Source organism: Magallana gigas, chromosome 8, assembly GCF_963853765.1.
Source record: "Magallana gigas chromosome 8, xbMagGiga1.1, whole genome shotgun sequence".
Classification (NCBI taxonomy): domain Eukaryota; kingdom Metazoa; phylum Mollusca; class Bivalvia; order Ostreida; family Ostreidae; genus Magallana; species Magallana gigas.
This window is the reverse complement of record NC_088860.1, coordinates 48,142,938-48,165,849: the sequence shown is the minus strand read 5'-3', so window position 1 is coordinate 48,165,849 and position 22,912 is coordinate 48,142,938. Positions and strand designations below refer to the sequence as shown.

At 32.2% G+C, this 22,912-nt stretch overlaps 1 protein-coding gene across 1 annotated transcript; it reads right to left on the bottom strand.

Annotated features, from left to right (window-relative positions):
• Positions 1–11,556: 11,556 nt before the first annotated feature.
• Positions 11,557–15,865, bottom strand: LOC105344520 (stimulator of interferon genes protein). Its single transcript, XM_066068200.1, has 5 exons — positions 15,370–15,865; positions 15,086–15,194; positions 14,677–14,912; positions 11,992–12,178; positions 11,557–11,709 (listed from the first exon to the last, which is right to left on the bottom strand). The coding sequence occupies exons 1-5, from the start codon at positions 15,847–15,849 to the stop codon at positions 11,612–11,614; spliced, it is 1,110 nt and encodes a 369-aa protein (XP_065924272.1). The 5' UTR covers positions 15,850–15,865; the 3' UTR covers positions 11,557–11,611.
• Between the last annotated feature and the right edge of the window lie 7,047 nt (positions 15,866–22,912).

Here is a 22,912-nt window from a genome sequence, read left to right as displayed (position 1 = left end):
ATGTACGAGGTGGAAATAATTTACTACCCGAGTTTATTGTCATGGGCTTCGGCCAATCACTGTTGTGTCCATATGAGGCATCCGGCAAATGCTTCAAAGTGCGCACACATTCCGCTTGCAAAAGTAGTTCTTATAAAAACTTGAAGCTTTGGTTAAGTATTTATATAACATTTTACTCAGTTTTATTTCAATTCATTTACCATAAGAGATGCAAACGTGCATTAAATACAGTTCGACCTGTTAATTCAAGAATGCACATTTTGTCTCACGCGTAAGAATTTTGATCGAAAGTTTTATTCAGTAATGCAGTTGACCTCGATGAACTGACCTCGATCATAAAAAGATGCTTCATGAACTGACCTCGATCTATTGATGTTGTTAATAGTAGCTAGGAAGACGGCTTGATTTATAAACAAGGTTATGTTATAATGCGATCTCAATAGCAAGTTATGATGGCATTCAATGTTTTTCAGTCGCATTAAATTATTTTAATACAACTCTTTTTTGTATTCGTGTTAATGCTCTTTGAAGAGCCTTTCTCAGTATTTTGAAGTAGAAGAAGAAAAAGAAGATACATTAACTTTTAATAATTACGTTAAAAATATAAAACTAGACCAGGAGTTTACGAACGGCTTTCCCTCAAATTTATTTCAAAATTAAATTTGTTGACGGTTTATAATGATGCAATCATGGTGAACAGATTCAAAATATTCTATATTTTGTAAAAATACAGTTCTTTTTAAGTTATTTTACATCAAATTGATCATGTTGATTGCTAAGAGAGAGAGAGAGAGAGAGAGAGAGAGAGAGAGAGAGAGAGAGAGAGAGAGAGAGAGAGAGAGAGAGAGATGAGAGAGAGAGAGAGAGAGAGAGAGAGAGAGAGAGATTTTGTAATCATGGGTACGTGACGTGAAAAGTCTAAATCACTTGACGAGATCATGCGCAGATCCAGGAATAAGGGGGAGTATGGGTTAAAGGTAATTTTGTTTGCCCCCCCCCCCTCATCTCTATCCCCTTGAGATCTTGCTTAAAATGCATCCCCCGGAGATGCTCATTATAAGCAACGCAGGTTTTTCTTAGTCTACTTATAAAAAAAATCGCGCTATGTCACAAAAAATAATATTACTCCCGCAATTTATCGACATGCAAAATTGTGACAGATTTTGAGACGAGCTTATATTCTGGCAGCGAAATATGCCAGATATTATTATTTTATAAATGTAGGGGCTTTGAAAGATATTTAATGTTGGAATTGATCATCAAAGCTGACAAACGGTATTTCTTTAATGTCGAAACTATGTAATAAATGCAATATTGATTGTCAAATATGCCAGAAACATGTATATATACCCCACTTTTGACGGTATAAATAATAAAGTTAACACTTTGCCGCTCCATTGCACAAAAATTGTCATTATCATCGCCGCTCCAATGAATACAGATCGCTTATATTACATTTTTATTCAGTCTTAATTTTTTAAATTCAGTTTTTGGCAAAATTATTAGGCCGGGGACCACCTTTGCCACTCTTGTTCCAACATCCTTGAAACATCGGTGACTAGTACATGAATAACATTTTGGTACGATCATTTGAAGGAAAAACGACTTTAAAGGAAAGGCCCGAGGTGGCCGAACAAACAGCTTATTCGTCCGAACAAATCCTTATTCGTCCGAGCAAATAAATTATTCGTCCGAACGAATCGTAATTCGTCCGAACAAATCCTTATTAGTCCGAGCAAATAAATTATTCGTCCGAATAAATCAGATTTTTTTTTCATCTGGTCCTTCCACGCCGCCGTACATTTACACCTATATAATCGAAAATAAGAAGTTTTTGGCCCGATTCAAAACAGTAATTAAATGTTACGTTTTGTTTATTACGAAACAAGATGCTAAGTTGTCCATATGCTTCCTTAACCTACCCTCATAAAGAATATGTATTGAATACGATACATGGTCTCTATGTGACTAACGCTAGCCAAATGTTTCATTTCAAATTTGTAGGAGGTAAGATATACGTGTATGATCAAAAAGCAGGAAGACAGGTTTAGAAGGGATAAATGAATACCATACAGTTAATGAATTTTCAAAGTCGGATCAATATTTTTTTTTGGAGGGGGGGGGGGGATTTGTCCAAACAAGATGTTTATAGTTGATACTTTCGTGGAATAAACACCAAACAGTACCGATATTTAGGAACTACATACTAAACACAGTGATATACAATTATCATTAAAAATAATAAATTATATCGACAATGAAGTATTAAAGTGGTGGCACAAATATGTATGGGTATCCATTTCTTTCTAGACAAAATTACATGTATCATAAGAGATATAAACAATTGCATTTTAAATGATAATATGAGTAGATTCATATCTGGAGTTGGATATTTCGTAAGGTCAACAAACCTGATTTATACAAATACAACCCTAGTACATTAATATTTAAGTTCCTGTGTGCAAGATGAACCTTTCAGATGATGTCAGCCATCCTTGCCACCTAGTAAGCGGAAGAAGCGCTTGTATTTTTTTGACAAAAGTGGTTCACATCTGGCAAAATATAAACCGTTCAGGTGAACTATGGTTAAAGATATAGTTACTTTAGTGACAATATGTGGAACGCAAACTGCACAATCATATCGTATGCGTGGATTTTTAAATTGTGTAAACATTACCTTGCACATTTGTTTGTAATTGAACTTGTTTGGTTTATGTGTAACTGTTATTTCCAATTTGCAAAAAAAAAAAAAAACAACCAAAAAAAAAAAACAAAAAAAACAAAACAAAACAAAAAAGCAAAAACAAAAAAAAAAAACAAAACAAAACAAAAAAAACACCCTTTTCCCACTAGAAATTAAATTAATTATAGATTTAGTATCGTAATTTTTAATTCAATCCTGTTTTGAGATCGAAATTAGATGTCGATCTGATCGTTCGGTGATCGGTCGTGCTTTTTAAATGAAAACAGTTGGATAAAATGGTTATTGTCCTTCCTGAAAATTTAGCTGATATATTAGATATACTCGTTTAAAGATGATTTAAAGTCTTAAGAATATTTTATTTATACTTATAAAGTGATTTAAATTATCATATGTGTTATGCTGTTTTGAAAATGAACTACATAGTTAAGCTTTAATGCTCATTTGAAGTTAGAAAAATCGTATTTACTATAGGCTGACATGATACAAAACTCGTTTTTATGAAAACCAATAAAAAATGAAATTATTAATTTGAGGTACCACCATATATTCCAGTTTGGTTTTCGTATACAATATACACAGTGCTCCAAATAAAACGCTGGTTTATGCATTGCTGTTACTCAAGTAATTGACTGAACAAAATTGATAATGTTTAGATTCATACGTCATTCAAAAAAAAAAATACATATATGCATACATTTTGCATGCATTTTTATTAAATAAATGAAAGATGTTAATCTGATATGTTGCAACCACTATTGAAATAAATTATTTCAATAGTGGTTGGGAATGTATCTCATAAGAAAAATCACCTTGCAACCACTATTGAAATAAAACTACTATTGAAATAAATTGAAGTGATGATTTTAATAGAGGTTGGGGATGTATTTCATGATAAGAACTACTTTACAGACACCATTAAAGTAAACTACTATTTCATTTATTTTTTTTAATCGTAGATGGGGAGGAATTAATTTATGAATATAACTATGTAATCACCATTGTAACACATTTGGAAAGAAAGAAGTTGTATATCATATTTGCAAACTATTTTGAAATGCAAGAAATCTAACGAATAATATCAAATACACAATTATGTTACAATTTTCATTGCTGTGTAGAAGTAAATAACCAAATCTCGCAGATAAACATGCATATACATTTGTTTTTATCTAACAAACAATTCAAAAACACAATTAAGGTACTAAAGACTTGCATAGTTTACGGTAATAGCAATCAAGACTATGATATGAATGTACTTATTTTAGGATTTTCACTGTTGTGCAGAAATAACCAATTCTCGCAGATTAATATATAGAACTGTTTTCATATTTTTTTCTTTACCTTTCTCTTTCTATAGATATATCATGTTTTATGGAAATTGTAAATTATTTGTACTAGAAGACAACGTTGTAAATTGCAAGAACTTCTATTCGAAACCCTATAATATTAAAAAATAATTTTTAGCTTATATATCATTATAGATTTATGTAATAATGAATATCACTATTAAGATATATAATTTTAATAATGGTTGAGGATGTACTTCATGAAGACCAATATTGAATGAAATAAATTATTTCAATAGTGGTTGGGTATGCGTTTCATCATAACCACTATTGAAATAAATTATTTCAATGGTGGTTAGGTATGCATTTCATTACAACCACTATTGAAATAATTTATTTTAATTGTGGTTAAGGATGCGGTTCAATACAACCATTATTGAAATAAAATATTTCAAAAGTGGTGCGATGTTATTTTAATGCCTATTATTCCGACTGTGCATAACACTTTCTGTTCCAGATGACAGGTGGTATGGGAAACATGGCCATATAGAGGTAAATCAAAAGAACTTCAAAATAAAAAAAAAAAGAATTCGTCATCTCATAAGACATACTTCTTTTCTTAAGAAACTACTCTAGCAGAAAGGAAAGTGTTATGCACAGACATAATAATAGTCATAATAATGAAATGCATCATCAATCACTATTGAAATATTTTATTTCAATAGTGGTTGAAATGAAAGGTGTCCCCAACCACTATTGAAATAAATTATTTCAATAGTGGTTGAAATGAATTGCATCCTTAACCACTATTGAAATAATATATATTTCAATAGTGGTCGTAGTAAAGTACACCCCCAACGTACCACTATTGAAATAATTTATATTAATAGTGATATTTATAATAATATTTCTCAACAAATAATTACTCAATTACAGAGGGTTTGAATAGAAGTTCTGGCAATTTACAAAATGTTCACTATTGTGCAAATAATATACATTATTGTAGGACACGATATGTATGTAGAAAGAGAAATGTAAAGGAAAAAATATAAATTTTCAAAGTAATATTAATAAAGAAATTCATTCTAAGCTACGATTAAAAAAATAATTCTAATAGTAGTTGTACTTCAACAGTGTCTGTAAATTGATTTTCAAAATGGAATACATCCCGGAACACTATTTATTTTTATTATTATTTAATATAAATATTTTATTTCAATAGTGGTTGTATTTCAATAGTGGTTGTAAAGTGATTTTTCAAAGGAAAACATTCCCAACCATTAATGAAATAATTTATTTCAATAGTGGTTTTATTTCAATAGTGGTTGTAAAGTAAATTTTCTAATGAAATGCATTACCAACCACTATTGAAATAATTTATTTCAATAGTGGTTTTATTTCAATAGTGGTTGCAGCACTGCTAGCATTCAATGTTGAAAAAATGATCTTGAATAAACTTTTATTCTAAGTCAAATTTTTCGCTTTCTCAATAAGTATGTTAATTGTAATCAGGGTGTTTAAAAATACATCCTCTACATTCGGTATTACCATGTCGAAATAATGACGGCAGACATTTTCTACGATACTTGGCGTCAGTTGACAATTTTTACAACTACGCAGAAAGTCCACCCATACTAATCTCCGCTTTAAGATTTCAACGATCATTCCTAAATTGCTAACTACGTAGTTTGAATGTTTTTCCAAACAACATTTTTTTCAGACGGATTAAACGAACGATGACGATATTTTAGAATTTTAAACAAATCAATTTCTTTACTGTATACCGGGAAATGTTCGCCCCAGAAACAATATTGGTGTACCTTCATAACGCACATTGAAAACATGTTTAAAATGGGTTTACTTGGTCCAAAGTTGAACGCACTTTAAATTTTTTTCCAAAGTGCGTTGATTTTGTCCCAAATTTAACCTACTTTGAATGTTTTTTAAAGGACCTGATTTTTTCAATGTGCGTTAAAACAGAGGTCTACTCCTCTATGGTGATATTGTGGTACAATATTGACCTTGGAGAAAGCTAATAATAGTGGTACAATGGAAATATAAGATTTATAAAATTAAATGCGAATTTATTCAACTATATATTGTTTTAAACTTGAGCAAATATCACTTTTCGAAACTGAGACAATCATTTAAAATCAGTATTTCAAATTGGTAACTTTAAGGTCAGTTACTCAATATGCATGTACCTATTTATTTAGAAAGCAGAATATACCTAAGATTTTCGTCAGATTTTCACGCCCCGATCGAAATTATCACCTCATAATATTCAAAGAATGATTCCTTGTTACTTATTGTTATATAATTTTATGCCATTATACGATTAAATATTTGAATAAAAATAACCTAACCCCGCTAGCGCCTCAGTCATACGTCATTTGAAGTTATGGGTTTTATATAACATAATCGATACGTAGTGTTATCATAGGCAAAGACAATGGAAAATGTGAATATATAAAGGAAAAAACACTTAATAGAATTAAATGTGTTCATGTTGATATACATGTATACAAAAAAGGAACTACACACACTTTCCTAACAACATTCGTCCCGGGCGTGCCCCTGACTTACACTTAGAGTATTTGTTTAGTAAAAAATTATAAAAGCCTTGAACTTATTTTTTAAAACCATTATCTCAGTTTCGTTCCGTGTTGCGTTCATTACTACATGTACACACCCTAATTCCACTCGAATGAAACAAAGTGCCTCATTTTCTTTCATGGACACCCTGCTGCATCTTTCTTATCTTGAATAAAGACTGGACAAACTAGCAAAATGATAGCACTGTAATTTAATGCCAGTGTCTTTAAAAGAAGTAAAAAAGTAAATACAGGAAACTTTAATACAAATTATTGTTGTTTAGGTTGTAATTGGTGTTCTTACTCATTATTGCATGTTCATCATTTATAAGGTCCAAGGTACGATTTAACTGTTATCTGCAACTGGTCTGATAATCATTGAAATTATACGTACATGTTTTGTTGCTATATGTAAGTTGAGAAAACAATTAACCAATATAAATACATTGACTTAATAATAGCTTATGCAAAGTTTGCGTAAACATGCGTGTACATGTACATACTGATATACATGTATATATCACTACAACTACAAGATACGCCCCTTGAAATACTCATTCAAAATCTTCACTTCCATTACTTAGACGTTTTAAAAAGATATAAAATCTTTATAAAGAATAATTGTAAAATCATTTCAAATTGTTATATTATTTTCATAATAAAATTAAATGTTGAATAAATAGAAACAATTGCAAACCTTAATGTAGAAAAAACCGAGTCAGTGTCCTGGTCTGTTTATCTTTTTGTGATAACGTGGTTATCAAACAAACGACATACTTGTTATACTTGTTATATAAGGTTCATCTACAAATAATAAATTGTCCTGACTTATTCCGACGCAACTTGTGATGTACATATATCCATGGTTTGTGTGATTTTACCATGAAATTAATTTTTTAAAATACATTTTTATTTTTCTCGATATGCCTTTCATAAAGTCTTTTCTGTGATTCCTGGATGATAATTGAAGTGTATTTACAACACCATTGTGGGTCAACAACTGATTTTTCAACTTCCTTTTAAGGAGAGCTCATTTTCAAGAACAATATCTTTTTATCACTTTGGAATATATATTACATTTTTCCCCTTACAAAGTTAGATACTTTCAATTAACATTTTATTTTAGATAAAGTTCAATATTAACTGTAACACAAATATTTGGGATGAAATAACATTTAGAATAAAAATCAACAATAAAGTCCAATCACAGTATCGTGCGGGACGCTTATCACAGCGGCCACTACGGGTAACATGCGCAGGTTTTTCGGATGGTGGCTCGACACGAGAGGTAGTTGTCTGTGGGACAATATTTAGCTGCACATCTGATGTAGCAACCTCTAATAATACAACGTCCACTAATGATATAATGTTGCATTAGTGGTCAGGATGTTGACCACTAATGATATAATATTATCATTAACGAACAACCTCTAATGATACAACGTCTCCTAATGGTATAATGTTGCTTTAGTGGTCAGAATGTTGACCACTAATGATATAATATTATCATGATGGAGTTTTATCGGACACGATAAGGTCTCAGGAACTTGCAGTCACGTCTGTAGCACCTTCCTTTGCTCTGGATGACTCATGAACATTTCGTAGGGTGTATGTCTTTAACGAATCCGCTTGCCGATTGTCCTGATTGACTCTGCATCAATACTGGGTCTCCTGCTTTCAATTTCTTCTAAGCATGTCTGTTAAAGTTCTCCTCCTGTTTTCCTGTCGACATTTCATCTTGACCAATGTGTTGTTATATACACACGATTTCAATACAGGGACTGTGGTAGGTAAGACCGACTTCAGTCTGTGTCCTAGAAATAGCTGGGCTGGTTACATGTCAATACCATCAATACTGGTATTCCGATACTTTAAAAGCAATAAATATGGATCTTGTGATTTGTTGATAAGACGTTTCAAGGTCTGAACCATTCGCTCCGTCTGTGTATTACTTTGAGCATGGTACGAACTGGTCGTGATATGTGTGATGTAATACGCTTTAACAAACCAAACTCTTTGAATTCGTAACAGCTGAAATGTGGTCCATTTTCAATAATAATGATGTCTGGGATTCCATATTTGGAAATAATGCTTTTTACATGTACGCTCAAAGTTATTAGCTTTCTCCAAGGTCAAGTTTGAACCTTCACTGATGCATTTTTCATGTAACTTTTGATCCTGGGTACCGAACACCATAGCATCTCTAGTCATATCGTCCTGATCCTGATATTCACACTTTATGACAAAAAATCTGATATCTGTTAGACTTTTTCAAAAGTTTCTCCTTCCTTTTGTGTCCTACTGAGGAACTTCTACCTCGAATACACACGATTTTACTTCAGTTTCACATGGTTTTCATATCTCTCCTTTATTACGAAAATTTCTTACTATCTTTCTCTGATAGGTTCCACGTTTAATATATATATTCCCTCGCTCCTAACCAAATTCCGATTTCCACGTGTTGCACTAACGTGCGCCATTCCTTAACCAGATCCTAGCCCTCCCATTTAAATTTCGGAGTGACAGCTGTGTCCAGCTAGTATCCATTACAATCCTTGGATCCTCTTCTGTACAACTACAGTGCTTATTTCTGCAGATGGCGATGTAAAAAGGGAGATGTTGACACCATGTAGTGTATTCATAACACCATTGTATGTTAACAACTGCATTTTGATTTTCCTTTACATGATAGCTCATTTTCAAGAACAAAAGTTCTTTCTCAATTTAGAACATACATTACAATAATATAAAATTACAAAGATTAAAAACTCTCAGTGGTCGAAAAATGAAAATACCGCTAGTCATTATTTGTATAAAATTGCCATAAAGTGTTTGCGCTTTCAGTGCATTTAAATATGCACTGTAGATTACCTTTTGAAAGCCGATAACTAATATCTTCGTATAATCGCGTGAAACTGCCCTCGCGGATTTAAAATCTCGCTTTTTTCCGGCAGTTTGAACTATTGAAAATATAACAAAAACAATGCTCGCGATTTCTCGCGATTTGATACAAAACAGCGGAGTCGCTGAATTAAGCACATGTGTAAATTAAGGAATTTAGAGTATATCCTAAATCCTTTAACAAGTATTATTTATAGGGACTTTTGTGTTGTTGGTATAGGGTGCTGTAAATATCATACATATGCAGGATCAAAAGTGCAGTTTATAATCATCCAACACCAAGTACCGTTTCTGACATAGCTGTAGTACAAACCGATCCACATTAGGCAAACCTCAAGTCGATAGAACATCGAACTTGACAATTCCGATTAAAGTTATATTATGCGTTTATTTCAACATAACAGCGTAAGATTTGGATTTTAAATATAAATTATTCAATGATTTTTCACACCTGATGCAATCCGACACTCTTGTTTCTTACGCTACTTAATTTGATATTAAAGAAGATGTCATAAAGAGAGGGATGGAAATTAAACTTTTATTATTAAAATCAATCAGTTTCTAACAAAGGAAGATTTATAGCAAAAACCTTATTTATAAAATTTATTTTGAAATTATTGGACTATACACATACGAATGCTTGATTTCACACATTCTAATTTATTTGTATTTTTTTTATTGTTTAACAATTTAGTAGCTAACTATACACAAATCAATTTACCAGTCCAGAGGGGTGAAACACTCTCTGTGTTCACCAGACTCGTGTACCATGTGTATACATACCCCAGATACACGTGTGTCTGGAATTATTAGTAATTATTATCTTGAAAACCCAAACATCTTAAAATTTAGGACACTTATGTCATCTTCAAATCATGTAATACTTATGAAAATGTGTACTTTAATTAGAAAAATATTTGATTTGGTCGGTCATCCTACGTTACAACTATAACAAATTCATTGTTTACTTGATTCTGTTTCTTTTTGTAAATCCTGCTTTTCTTATACTTTTGTATATAATTCTTCTGCACCTCATGTAACATTATATGTTATGAGTGAAAATAAATGAACTAGAACTTGGAGCAGTGGCTTCGTTAGTTTACCTGTTTACCTGTGTCATTGACTCGGATAACTCGTGTGTGAAAGGATATCATGTAATCAAAAAAAGAATAATGAACATAATTAAATCTGCCCATGCAAGCGTTTTAAGATATCGTATTCATCGGTAATAGGGCGACGAAAATAGCAAATTTTAAAATCCTTTAAAAATAAATCTGACTGTAATAAAATAATTACGGATACAAATTTCTAAATCTACAATACTTAAATAACTAGATACGTCAAAACATCAGACCTAAATTAACCATTTTGGCTGAAAAATCGAATTTAATTTGTATTACTTTGTAAAGAAATTTCCCTCCTGTTGACCTCGTGATGTCACTTCCGCTGAAGCCTCGTTATCGCCTAATTCTGTTTTCTCTTGATTAGATTTCCCAAAGCAGGTAAAAATAGCCACTTTGAAGCGGCGTAACTCCGTTATTTTTGCATCGATTTCGATGCGGTTTTTTGCATTAAATTTTGGTAAATAAACTCTTTGACATATGTTTCACATCGGCTTGGCTGCAGGTACCCTTTAATGCAAGATCTCTCATTAAATAAAATTTATCTTTTTAGATCAAGAATGGTGTTATTTAAATTTGTATCAAATTTTGATCATAACAAACTTGAGGCATTTATAACAATCGAGGACTTTTCATAGAAAATAAAATTATATATTGGATAAAATCGCAAGCATTTCTTGCATAAAACCTGCATGGACATTGTTACTTTAGTGAGCGTTGTGGCCAATGACTTATTTTACCTATTTTTTATGTTTTTTCAATGGAATACACATATCTAATCAAACTTATATCTTGCAACAGGTCATGTAGTCATGGACTACATGAGGACTTCAAAACACCCTTTCTTAAGATTTTTATCACATCTGACATGTATATTTTAAAATTGATTTAAGAACCTTTCAATGCATCAGATTTTGAACAAATAAAAACATTTTGAGAATTTTGTTAGGATATTCTCGGCGTTCTAATGCAACAGATATGAACAAAGTACACAATGCATGAGTCTCAGAAGGTTTTGGTCACCGCTTTTTCACTCAAATCTTTTTCTATTCTGTCTTTGATTAACATCGAAATGGACTGTTCAGCATCGCCAAACTTTTTATCTACAACACAAAATTAAATCATAAAAACTATTATTCTATAAATTGTTTTTTTTTCAAGTAGAATTCGATTATATTATAATAGTTTCTGTTAATTTGAAAAGCAAGAAAAAAAACCCTATATATTGCGTGACATTAAAACTTAAAAAAAAGATTTGGCCCGACAATCAATTAGTCACATTTTTTACATTAATCTTTACCTACGGTTAAATTAAAAACAATAAGCTGTTAAGTTTTTCAGGTGATGATTATATACACAAAAAGACAAAAGTGAATTCCTTTTACCGTCATAGACGAGGAGGGTGCAGTTGTCCTTGGTTTCGGGGTTAGAGTTGATGATCTCCTGCAGGGTGGCGACAAACGTCCTCATCTGTTGCAGTCTGTCAAACGACGACAGCCCCGCCTCCTCGCTGTTACTCATCTCATACAGGGACAGAATGGGTGTGGCATACTCCACCAAACAGTAGTAGTCCTGTATAGCAGAAAACAGTCGGACTTGTTGATTGGTTTAAAGTGAAGTAATAGAAAGTAAAACATTTACACACGTTTCTATCATGCATGGATGAAATATAATACACCATTGGGTTTTTACACGTTAAAGCCGCATGTTTCCTCCAAATAAACATATAAACATTTATATTAATTGCTTTAAAATCTTTTTTTTTTGAATATCAGATTATTCAACTAAAGCAAAGATTTATTTTACCGTAAGAATGATAAATGATCCTATTTTCATGTATATCATTTTGACAATTAAGTCTTATTAGATCTTTCAAAAATGAAAGATCGCTGTCTAGTTGACTCAACCTTTTTTATGCCTTTTCTTTTGGAGGGTAAAAGTGTTCAAAAATCCAGACAGGTAAACTTGTAAATCTGAATATGCAATCGTGTTGATGTGTGAGCCTGAGAATGAGTGTAATTTTGATCGTATAGCCTAAAAAACTCAGGCATAAACACTTTAGAGTTGACCTCACATATGCTTAATTGCAGCTGTAAAATGCTGTTTGTAACCATTAGGAACATAGCATCAGGGAGGGTTAACCCCCCCCCCCACTTTTTCCTCGCAACAAACAAAATAGTTCCTTAGAAGACCTTTAAAAGAATCAAGTGATATTGACAATTGGCGTCATAGTAGGTATACTAGCACATCCCCCCACCCCCACGGATTAGGAATTTCATGATTTGGGAAAAAAAAATGGGCAGGTAAGATTGGAGTTATAGGTATCCTCATGAATACTATCCTAAGAAATGGGGTACTCTATATGCAATGTTTTTGCCCAAAAATGACTAAGTTCAACAGCTGATATTTTTTCATAAATTATCAGAAAGCAATTTGCATACCTCTTATGTATAATTGATCTACAAAAGAACAACTTCCTATCTTGAAAACTGTTCGAGAAGTTATTGGTACAATAATGGTTCCTTTTTGACAGCCACTCGCCCGCCCGCCATTTTTACTATTTCAATAATCGGAAACCCGGTTTAAAATTCTCTCTCAAAATTCTTAGAATTCAGAAGCAATGGAGTTACATGGGACCTCACGGCGGTCTTCGAATCCCATGCCGCTAAAAAATATTTACCCCCTTAGGAAATTTCTTGATCCGTCTCATTTCTAGAAAAGAGTACGCATTAACTTATATTCCAGTTAAATTACATGTCAATTTTTTAAAAGAGAAATAACATATTAGGCATTTCCTTTTATAATACCATGAGAATTATATTACGGAAACATGTGCATTCGTCATTTCGGCAACGATTTTTTTTATGCATGAACCTCTTCCTGTTTGGTCCAGTTTCAATCATACCTCAAATTTTTTTCCAAAAAATAATACCGGTATTTTTGATAAAAAAGGTGTCGTTCATTAAAAGCTTATTGCAACAGTTTAGCTGAAAATTATGTTTATTTTACGTCCATTCCGGCGATTACAGCATGCCTTTTCCCGCAGCAAGGCAGTTGCCATATAAGGTCATGACTAGTAGACTTTGCGTTTGTCAATTTGTATCATGTCAAATGTGCTATTCCCGAGCCTGAAGTTACTAATGCAGAAACTACGGATTGAAAGTGTGCAAAGTTGAAGGTTTAATCAACTAATGTAAACAATAAAATTACAAAATGTGCATCATGCGCAAGAACTGGGTCAAATCTTACACATGTTAATGCCCGAGATCTATAGGTTACATGATCAGAATTACACATTTTCATACTCAGGCTCACACACAGGGGCCAAGCCCGTTTTAACATTAATTTCAATGTAACCGTCATTGTGATAGAAAATTTTAAACTCAATTTCATTGGTTAAAATTCCTGATGGTCCAATCAGAATCAGTCTTTCTCGAAGACGTCAAAATGGCCGGTCTGGTCAGAAGTTGATGTGGCTGCAGAATAAAAGTTCAGTTTGGAGAGTATTTAAGGAATTTTATCTGAATTTAAAGATGTATGTAGCGTGCGTTTGATGTGAGATTTTAAAAGATTAGTGCGAATGTTTCTCGACTTGTTGCAATAATGCTGTTGTCATACGCAAAATCCCATCGTGAGCCTTGGACCGGTAAATGTCCGAGTAAAATTAAACTGGCGACTTCTAGAGAAAAATGACGTATATCTCCGCTATTTTACCACCCATCAACTTGAAATTCGTTATGAGTGTATCTCAGACATTACTTTTATGAAAAATACATGCATATTGGAAGTGTTTTAAAAAATAATTGATTTATTAGGCTTTTGAAGCGAGCTGGTAGTTTTTTATCTGGGTCAGAGCTCGACCCCTTTCTTTATTTAAGGTTACATTGAAATTAATGTTAAAACGGGCTTGGCCCCTGTGGGCTCACACATCAACACGATTGCATATTCGGATATACAAGTTTACATGTCTGGATTTTTGAACACGATTACCCTCCATATTTCTAGCAGCCCTGATGTATTCAGATTTCAATTGATGGGGGAGAGAATAACTAGTATTTGAGTAATCATACCGTCTTGTCCACTTCAAAACAGTATACGGTGTTTTTGTACTCCCTGCGCTGATTTTTTGCTCTGTTCGCAACAAAAGATGGAGTCACTCCCGCCACTTTTAGCCCAGGGTCGGCTGCTGTTATTGATGGCGGACAATAGCAAGACATAGGAATCAGGATATACAGTTTTGGAACTACAACGGATTTTCGTGTGGTATCTATGTCCTTTTTCCAGAACTCCATTCGTGATTGCAAACCTTTGGTGTCACAAATGTATAACCATAAGTGCACATGTATTGTCGGACAGAAACAGAAAACGTAGTTATCTGTGCGATGTTTTTATTTGAGAAAAGCAATTTTAACTGCATAAATTATTATAAATAATTAATGATTATCACTCAGATTAAATTACAAATCTACACTGTATTACCTGGAATTATTAGTCTTAGGTATCCAAAATAGAAGGACCAGGCAAATCCATGGCCCACGTTGAGTGTTTGCTCGTCAATAACCCTACTCATTTCGGATCTTGTGGGATCCTGTAAAGCAATTCAACGCACAATATAAAATACATATTAACAGGAATGATTGCTTGTCAATCAAACACAACTCAACATTGACCACATGAGCTTGTTAATTGAACAAAACAAGATAGCTAAAGAACACCCTTAATTTGAGTGGCTTTTTCTTAGCAAAAATCTAACAAATACTCACAGTTAAACGAAGCAGATGTGCTATCATGGAAATAGTGACGATTATAATACAGTTCCATTTGGTTTGTAAAATCCGCCATACTAATAACATCCCGTCACCATGGAGATTCATATAAGTTAACATTGCTACCAGAATTGGCAGGGTCAAAAAAGGAATATTAGATTTTGTGCAGAAACTTTGCTGAACTACGAATGATATTCTACCGTCGTAACGACTGTTAACAAAGGGTAATTCTCCGCATAAGACGAACACTCTCTTGATTATCTCCCCTACCCAAATATCAATGATACCTTGGGTGACAAATATCAAGTTGTAACTTAGTTCATCTCCGAATATATTAACGTTGTTTGACGTTAATGTTGATTTCCAGAAGTTGTTGTCGGTGGATGTACATGCCAGTGAAAACATTAACAGGATCCCTATAGACCCAAGAGCTATTGCTCTGTCAGAAGGACTTAATCTAAGATACATACTGAACATTATGATCTGCTAGATATTATTTCTTCTTGCACTTTGATTTTAACGTCTGTTGTAAGTTTTGTTGGGGTTTTTTTCGTACTTGGTTTACAAACTTTTCTTCTAATATTCCTTTGTCGTTGGCCCTTTCCAAATAGTTTCCTTAAGAGTCTTATTAGATTGATATATCTGAAGAAATAAATATATGCATGATTAAAAACTCGGCATCAAAGGAAGGATCCTGTAGAAATGAGAATAAATATAATCATATAATATTAATCATTTAAAAAATTGAGTTTACAAACAGTCGTATTTGGTGTAATTCTTCCTTGTTTTATCGTGTTCACATGACCACTGACAAAACCGAACGAATTGATTTTTATTTTTAATTCAATTTGTCCGCGTATGAATTTAACATGTCTTTAAAAAAATTCAATCTGTCCCTCAAATTCATTATTCAGCAGTGTTGATTTCGAGACGCGGACTGCAGGGACTGACGTCAGACTGTTTCTCGACGAGTCAACCTTACAATGAATATTCCCCCTACCCCCATACATTGATAATTGTAATGATTTACTTATTCTTACTCACTTTAAGCATATATCAATTGCCAAACTATGTGCTGGAGGGCACAATCGCCCCCCTCCCCCCCCCCAAGTACAGACCCCCGGAAATTGACTTCTTTTTTCATTAAATCGTCCTATTATGACATATTTATAATCCATGTTATACATTGTATTATATATGAAGAAGGTTTGATTTTTTCAAATGTTTGATTTAGGAAATTGCAATGAATGTATAAATTGGATTAGAAATATGTCGTAAAATGATAATTTTATAAAAAAAAAAAAAGGAGTATAGACACGAGGGGTCTATACTCGGGGGAGGGGGGGAGGGGGGTCGGCCTCAAACACTAGTGCATAATTGAAAAGAGATATTTAAATACAAATACATTTTTATAATGAAATGCTTTCTTTTTGGTGTTTTATACGGACAGCTGACGCAGATTATGTTTTTATTAGATATTTTCAGTGTTGTCATAAAAATAAGTCAGATTGTTATTAACTTTTAAAAAATTACAATTTAATTATTTAAGACATGATTTGATTTTTATATTCAATATCATTAGGTCAGCGATTGAAATAAAAAATTTTAATCATTAGAAGATACCAAGTCTGCTCAAAGAATTTTTTGATAAACCATTTAAAAAAAAAACTTAAATGAAATAAATTAATGAAAATACGAATAAAATTACTGTGTCTCTGTAATTTAAACTCAATCCTTTAAAAAAAATTATTTGATACATGCATGGATATAGAATAATGATAAAATCAAGAGAGACTACTCTTCTAAATTTATTTCTCTCGAGTCATGTAAAAAGACTATACAGATAAATAAATAGAATTGACTTACCGAAATGCATGAACTTAATGAAAGCACATATGTGCAAGCATTTAATTTTAGAAATCCCGAAATTCAGTTGAAAAGATTCGCTGAAAATTTTGAATATATTCCAAGGATTTCTAGTGTTATAAATATAGATATAGACTAGAGCAAAGGTCGCTGCAAAGCAACTAGTAGGTCTTCCGTTATTGTCGAAAGTAAAGCTAGAAGTTCCTGTAAGAAACAGAGTTCCTAAACCAATAAACATAAGACCAAAAGATAAAAAAATCGAATTATTCTTGGTGCGAGTTAACAAAATTAAAATGATTCTAAGTAAGAATTAACAAAAACCTTATCGATTTCACGAACGACTTAGCAAATCTAAATCCAAATGTAAAAGTACGCTTTAACAATTATCGAATAATTTTAGGTACGAGCTAATGTAACTATGAACTATTTTCTTAACCAAGAATGTGGAATAAAAATTTCTGGAAAAATCAGTTTTTAAACCCCTATATCTCTGTAATGCATCTTTCGAGTTTAAAACAGATTTCAGTTTAAATTAATGAATGATAAGTTCTTATTTTTTGATTTATGATAAATAACAAATTATTGCTAAACAATAAGTTATAATAAATAGACTTTGTAGCCATTATGGCCCCTAATTTGAGGGGTCAGCCCCTTTTTCTTGATATCAAATGAAAGGTTTTGAAAATATTAATTTATTTTGTTGAACAAGTATTCACGAATTGTTAACCGTTCTAGAGATATCTGAACAACAGTGTTTTAGGGGCCGACCTTTAAACTCCTCACCGGGGTCACCAACAAAAAAAAATTAGATTCTATTTTGTTAAGCAAATATTTTGAGCAACTTTTCTTCTACAATGCTTTTCAAATGATTTCTACTTTACTAAATATTAATGATCAACGTTTTGGACATCTGGCCCCTTAAAACCCCTAATTACGTAACACATGACTTAGGTATGTTACCGTAAAGATAAATAGATGTACAATGAATATTTTTGGTTCTATAATTAATAAAAAATTATTTTTAAGTAAAGAAATATTATAGAAAGATTTTAGAGCTTTCTTGGTCCCTTATTTGAGGGGCCAGTCCTTATTTCTTCATATCCAAAAAAGGTCTTGTAAATATAAATATATATATATATATATATATATATATATATATATATATATATATATATATATATATATATATATATATATATATATATATATATATAAACACAATTTGTACAACAAGTGGTCAGAAATTGTTGACAACTCTAAAGATATCTGAACAAATGTGCTTTAGGGGCCGACCCTAAAAATCCTTACTAGCGCCACCAACAATTTTTTTACTGTATAGATAAACAGATGTACAATGAACATTTTTGATTCTATAATTGATAAGAATTTTTTTTTTCAGTAAGGAGATTTTGCTAAAATACTTTAGAGCCCTCTTAATCCGTAATTTGAGGAGTCAACCCCTTTTTCTTGAAATCAAACAAAATTGCAAGTTCATTTGAGCAACTTTTGCATTACATGTTTTAACAAAATATTTACACATTAAAAGCTAGGACCGATGTTGTGCGAAAATTTCGTGAAAAAACTGGTGACAAATTTTTTTTCTCGGGCGATCTTCACCGCCTTGCGCATTTTTCAAAATATCAAATAAATAGGATCATCTACAGACATTCATCTACTATCCCTGAAAGTTTCACGTTTCTATCGCAATTAGTTTTTGAGAAGTTAAGTGGACAAAATGGTCCTTAAAAATTCACTCAATCCTCATATCTCAAACCGGAAGTGACGTCATTAGCTAGAATTTTTTTATAATATTAACTACATTTGATGCTAAAAACGTCCTGTAAATTTCATGCAAATCGGTCGTATATTTATCGGTCGTAAAAATTTACGAAATCGTAAATATTTAAACCGGAAGTGACGTCATTACTTGAAAGTTTAATCATTTGTAGCGAATTAGTCGAAGAGTTTCTGAGAAAAAAAGCTCCAAAAAAGTCAGAAAAAGATTTAAAAAAAAAAAAAAAAAAAAAAAAAAAAATTACTAGAGCAAAGCTCGTTGCAAAGCAACGAGTGGGTCATCCATCATCTAAACAACTGTGTTTAAGGGGCCCACCCTTTAACTCCTACTAAGAACAAAATTGAAGGCATCATTGTAAAGAACAATATTCTGAACAACTTTGGTGCAAATCGGGCGAATAGTTTTTTAGAAATAAAGTTTTAAAGAAGGCATAAAAAGAATGTTAAGAATAATAATAATAGAAAGAAACAGTAGAAAAACAAGAGGGTCTTCTGTCGGAAACGGAAGACCCTGAATATAAATAAAATATCAAAGCAAAAACAATAAGATCTTCCGTTGGAAACGGTTGACCTTAATAAAGAAAAAGAAACCGTAGAATAACAAGAGGGTCTTCCGTTGGAAACGGAAGACCCTAAAAATGAATAGGAAAAGAAACAATAAAATAACAAGAGGGTCTTCCGTCGGTTATAGAAGTGAAGAATTACCATCAGAATCAGTACAAGATCTTCCGTTGGAAACGGAAGACCTTTAATAAAGCCAGCTTTAGTTTTCATTGAGCACTTTCGTTTGTCCGTTTCCTGTCCAATAACCTTGTTTTTAAGAAATCTCAAGAAAAGAAAGAGATTTGAACAACCAAACATTGTGGGATAATTGCCCTACGTATTTACATGTGATCACACTATCTTGTTTTAACTGGCGTAACTTCCAGTCGTCACAGGAAGAACACTCAGTACGGTCCTGAGACAAAAACCTTTTTCTCAAAGAGACCTCAAAACTGACAAAAACTAATCTACCAAACTTTGAAGAAAGACAAAATAATGTATGAAGATAAGTTTTTCATGTTCTGTTTGATCCGGCGTAACTTCTGGTCGTCACAGGAAGTGCTTAACCGGGGCCCAAGTTATCATTTGTTTTTCGTTATCCTAGTATACGTATATGTATTTAAAATTCGTTAAAATAGCAAGTCTGAGTATTAGGTTAATTTAAGAAACTATTATCACAATAAAGCAAATGTTAAGAGCGGAATATTTGTTTCACCTTTATCTCTGCAGCCATATTAAAACCATTATGAACACATGTGCTAATTGTCACTTATTATCTCGGACATCTTCTTAATTAGGGCAAAGACTCATATACTCCTATTACGTTGTCTGCGATCGGCATTCATCTTGAGCAGTTCATTATAAGAAAGATTATTTATGAAGGTGTACTTCTTTTTGACAGATTATATGTACGTTTTCCCCCTTAAATTTCATGCCCAAAATATCAAATGCGCATTTTACACCGGTTCTTATTACATTCGACACAAACATGTTTTATTATTCTCATAGTACTTAACGTAAATAAGGCTTTAATTTTATATTATTCAAAAGATAATAATGTAAGTTACATAATGCAGGTTCATAACTCATCAGATTTTTTTTTACAATCAGGATTTACTTTCCTGGGAAAAGAAATTGATTATCCGTGAAATTAAAAACACCGTGAAAGGTACTTACACAGGAAATCGTGAAATTTTAGACACCTGGAATTAAATACATTTACAGTATATGCATTAACATTGCCAACATTATATCAATCGGTTTACCCCTTATTGCCCGTTTTGGAAATTAAAGCTTCTGTGTTTTTTTTTAAATGCCGGAACAGACATGTACTTCAAATCTCAACATTATCTAGCTTGCAATATTTGAGTAATCAATTTTTGTTTGAACATGAAGCATTTCGTCGCTATACAATTACATCTCCAGTGATTAAAAAGGGGTGTGGAAAGATGTTGTCTGGCCCATTGGGAATGGAGAATTGTGGTTATTTTAAATAAAACATTTATACTAGCCAGCTTTAGTGTTTTTATGAAGATTTAAACACGTAAAAGCTATCTTGAAAATTTCCAAATATGGGAAAATTTCGTGTCAGAATTTTGCACCTTTTCAATATTTCGTCACGGATTCTATTATCTTAAAGTTTTCCACCAAGATTATAGGTTTTAAAGTCGGTTGTATCATTTCAGGTAGATAGGGGTGGTCAATACCATATTTTAGATTCTTATATATTCCAGAATGAAGCTTAATTTAATACATATATGAGAATTCTTCACAGATCTGGGTATGAGCTGTGGTACTCAGGTGACCGTTGATGCCTGTTGGCCTCTTGTTGTACCTTTAATTGTAATATAACTGATAAACAATAAGGGATTGCTTAGTAACTTGTAAAAGAGCGGATCACCCGTTTTCACAAAGGATGCAAGCAATTCATTGCTATTAACCGGTGTAAATTACTTTGTGAATCGGTAAAAACAGCGCTTCATCTGAATGTAGACCATAAGACACGCACGTACTATAAACTCTGCTTCCACCTCTTTTGCTTAATATTTTAATAATTATTTTTGCATTTGTTGCCAAACTACATACCTCCACTAGAATGAAAAAAGTCCACAACCCAAAAAAGTCTATATGTGGACAGTTTTTGTATGCAAAAGACAAAAAAGATGATAAGATATAAGATTTGTGCAAGTTGTCCTATTGATTTTTCAATGGAGAAAAAAATGTAAACATTGCTCATTGCAAATTCTCCGTGAAAAATTGTTTTTGTTCATTCTAATTTTCTCGGATTAAAAAATAATGAAGTGTCAATGAAGAAATCTTGGATTTTTTCTTATATGGATATCAATTATACTAATTGATATTGTCATTTAATTTGATATTATAGACAATGTACTTATCCATGTTTCTTCATTTTTCTCTGTAATTAATTCAAATTTTTGACAACTTTTTTTCAAATAATCTAGTGCAATTGGTCGTTTATAATTTTTGAAGACAATCGAGTAAGTGGTTTTTTTCGGGGTTTGTCCTTTTTAATGTATCAAATTTTATCCTGTGATAAAGTAATAACAACTTCTAATTTCATGGTTTCTTGGTTTCTTAGGTACAATTATACTGTAAACCAATTATTATTAGCGATGACTTTATTTCGTTCGTTTTACCTGAAATGAACAGGTTAACTGCATCTAATTTCGTGACCAAGCCTTATCCACACCTGTTTTATTTTAGTACAACAATATGGAAAATATTCGTCAGCAGCAAGACATATTCGCGACAATAAGACTCGCTAAACTTTATAGCGCATGAATAAAAGTTGGTTTACAGTATATTTGGTTTGTGTTTTTTTCTTTTTATAAACGGTTATATATATGGCACCTCGTCCCATAGTTCAGGTTTGAACATGCAACTTTAAAATACTTGTTGGCTATACGATTGGCAGTAAAGCATGACACGTAAACATATGCAAATTCGATTATTTAACTATACACAAACTAGAAAAAAATTACAATAGCTTAGGAATGAGAGTTAACACACTGAAACTAATCTAACCATGGATACGTTTCAATACATGACCACGAAGACAACACAGATGCTTATCCACCAAACATTGCCGGGAATATAGCGAGTTTTATGTGGCGTCATATACATGAATTTACTTTGCTTTGAGTACGTTTTTCAACATGTATCATACGTACGTTTAAGAGTAAATAGACTGCCGTGTAACAAAATAAAGTGTCCAACAGATATAGAATGGTGGCTCAAAGCGTTTATTAACTGAAATTGGTAAACTTTAGAGAAAGGTAAAATAATTGACGAAATATTGAGAACAGAAACAATATGA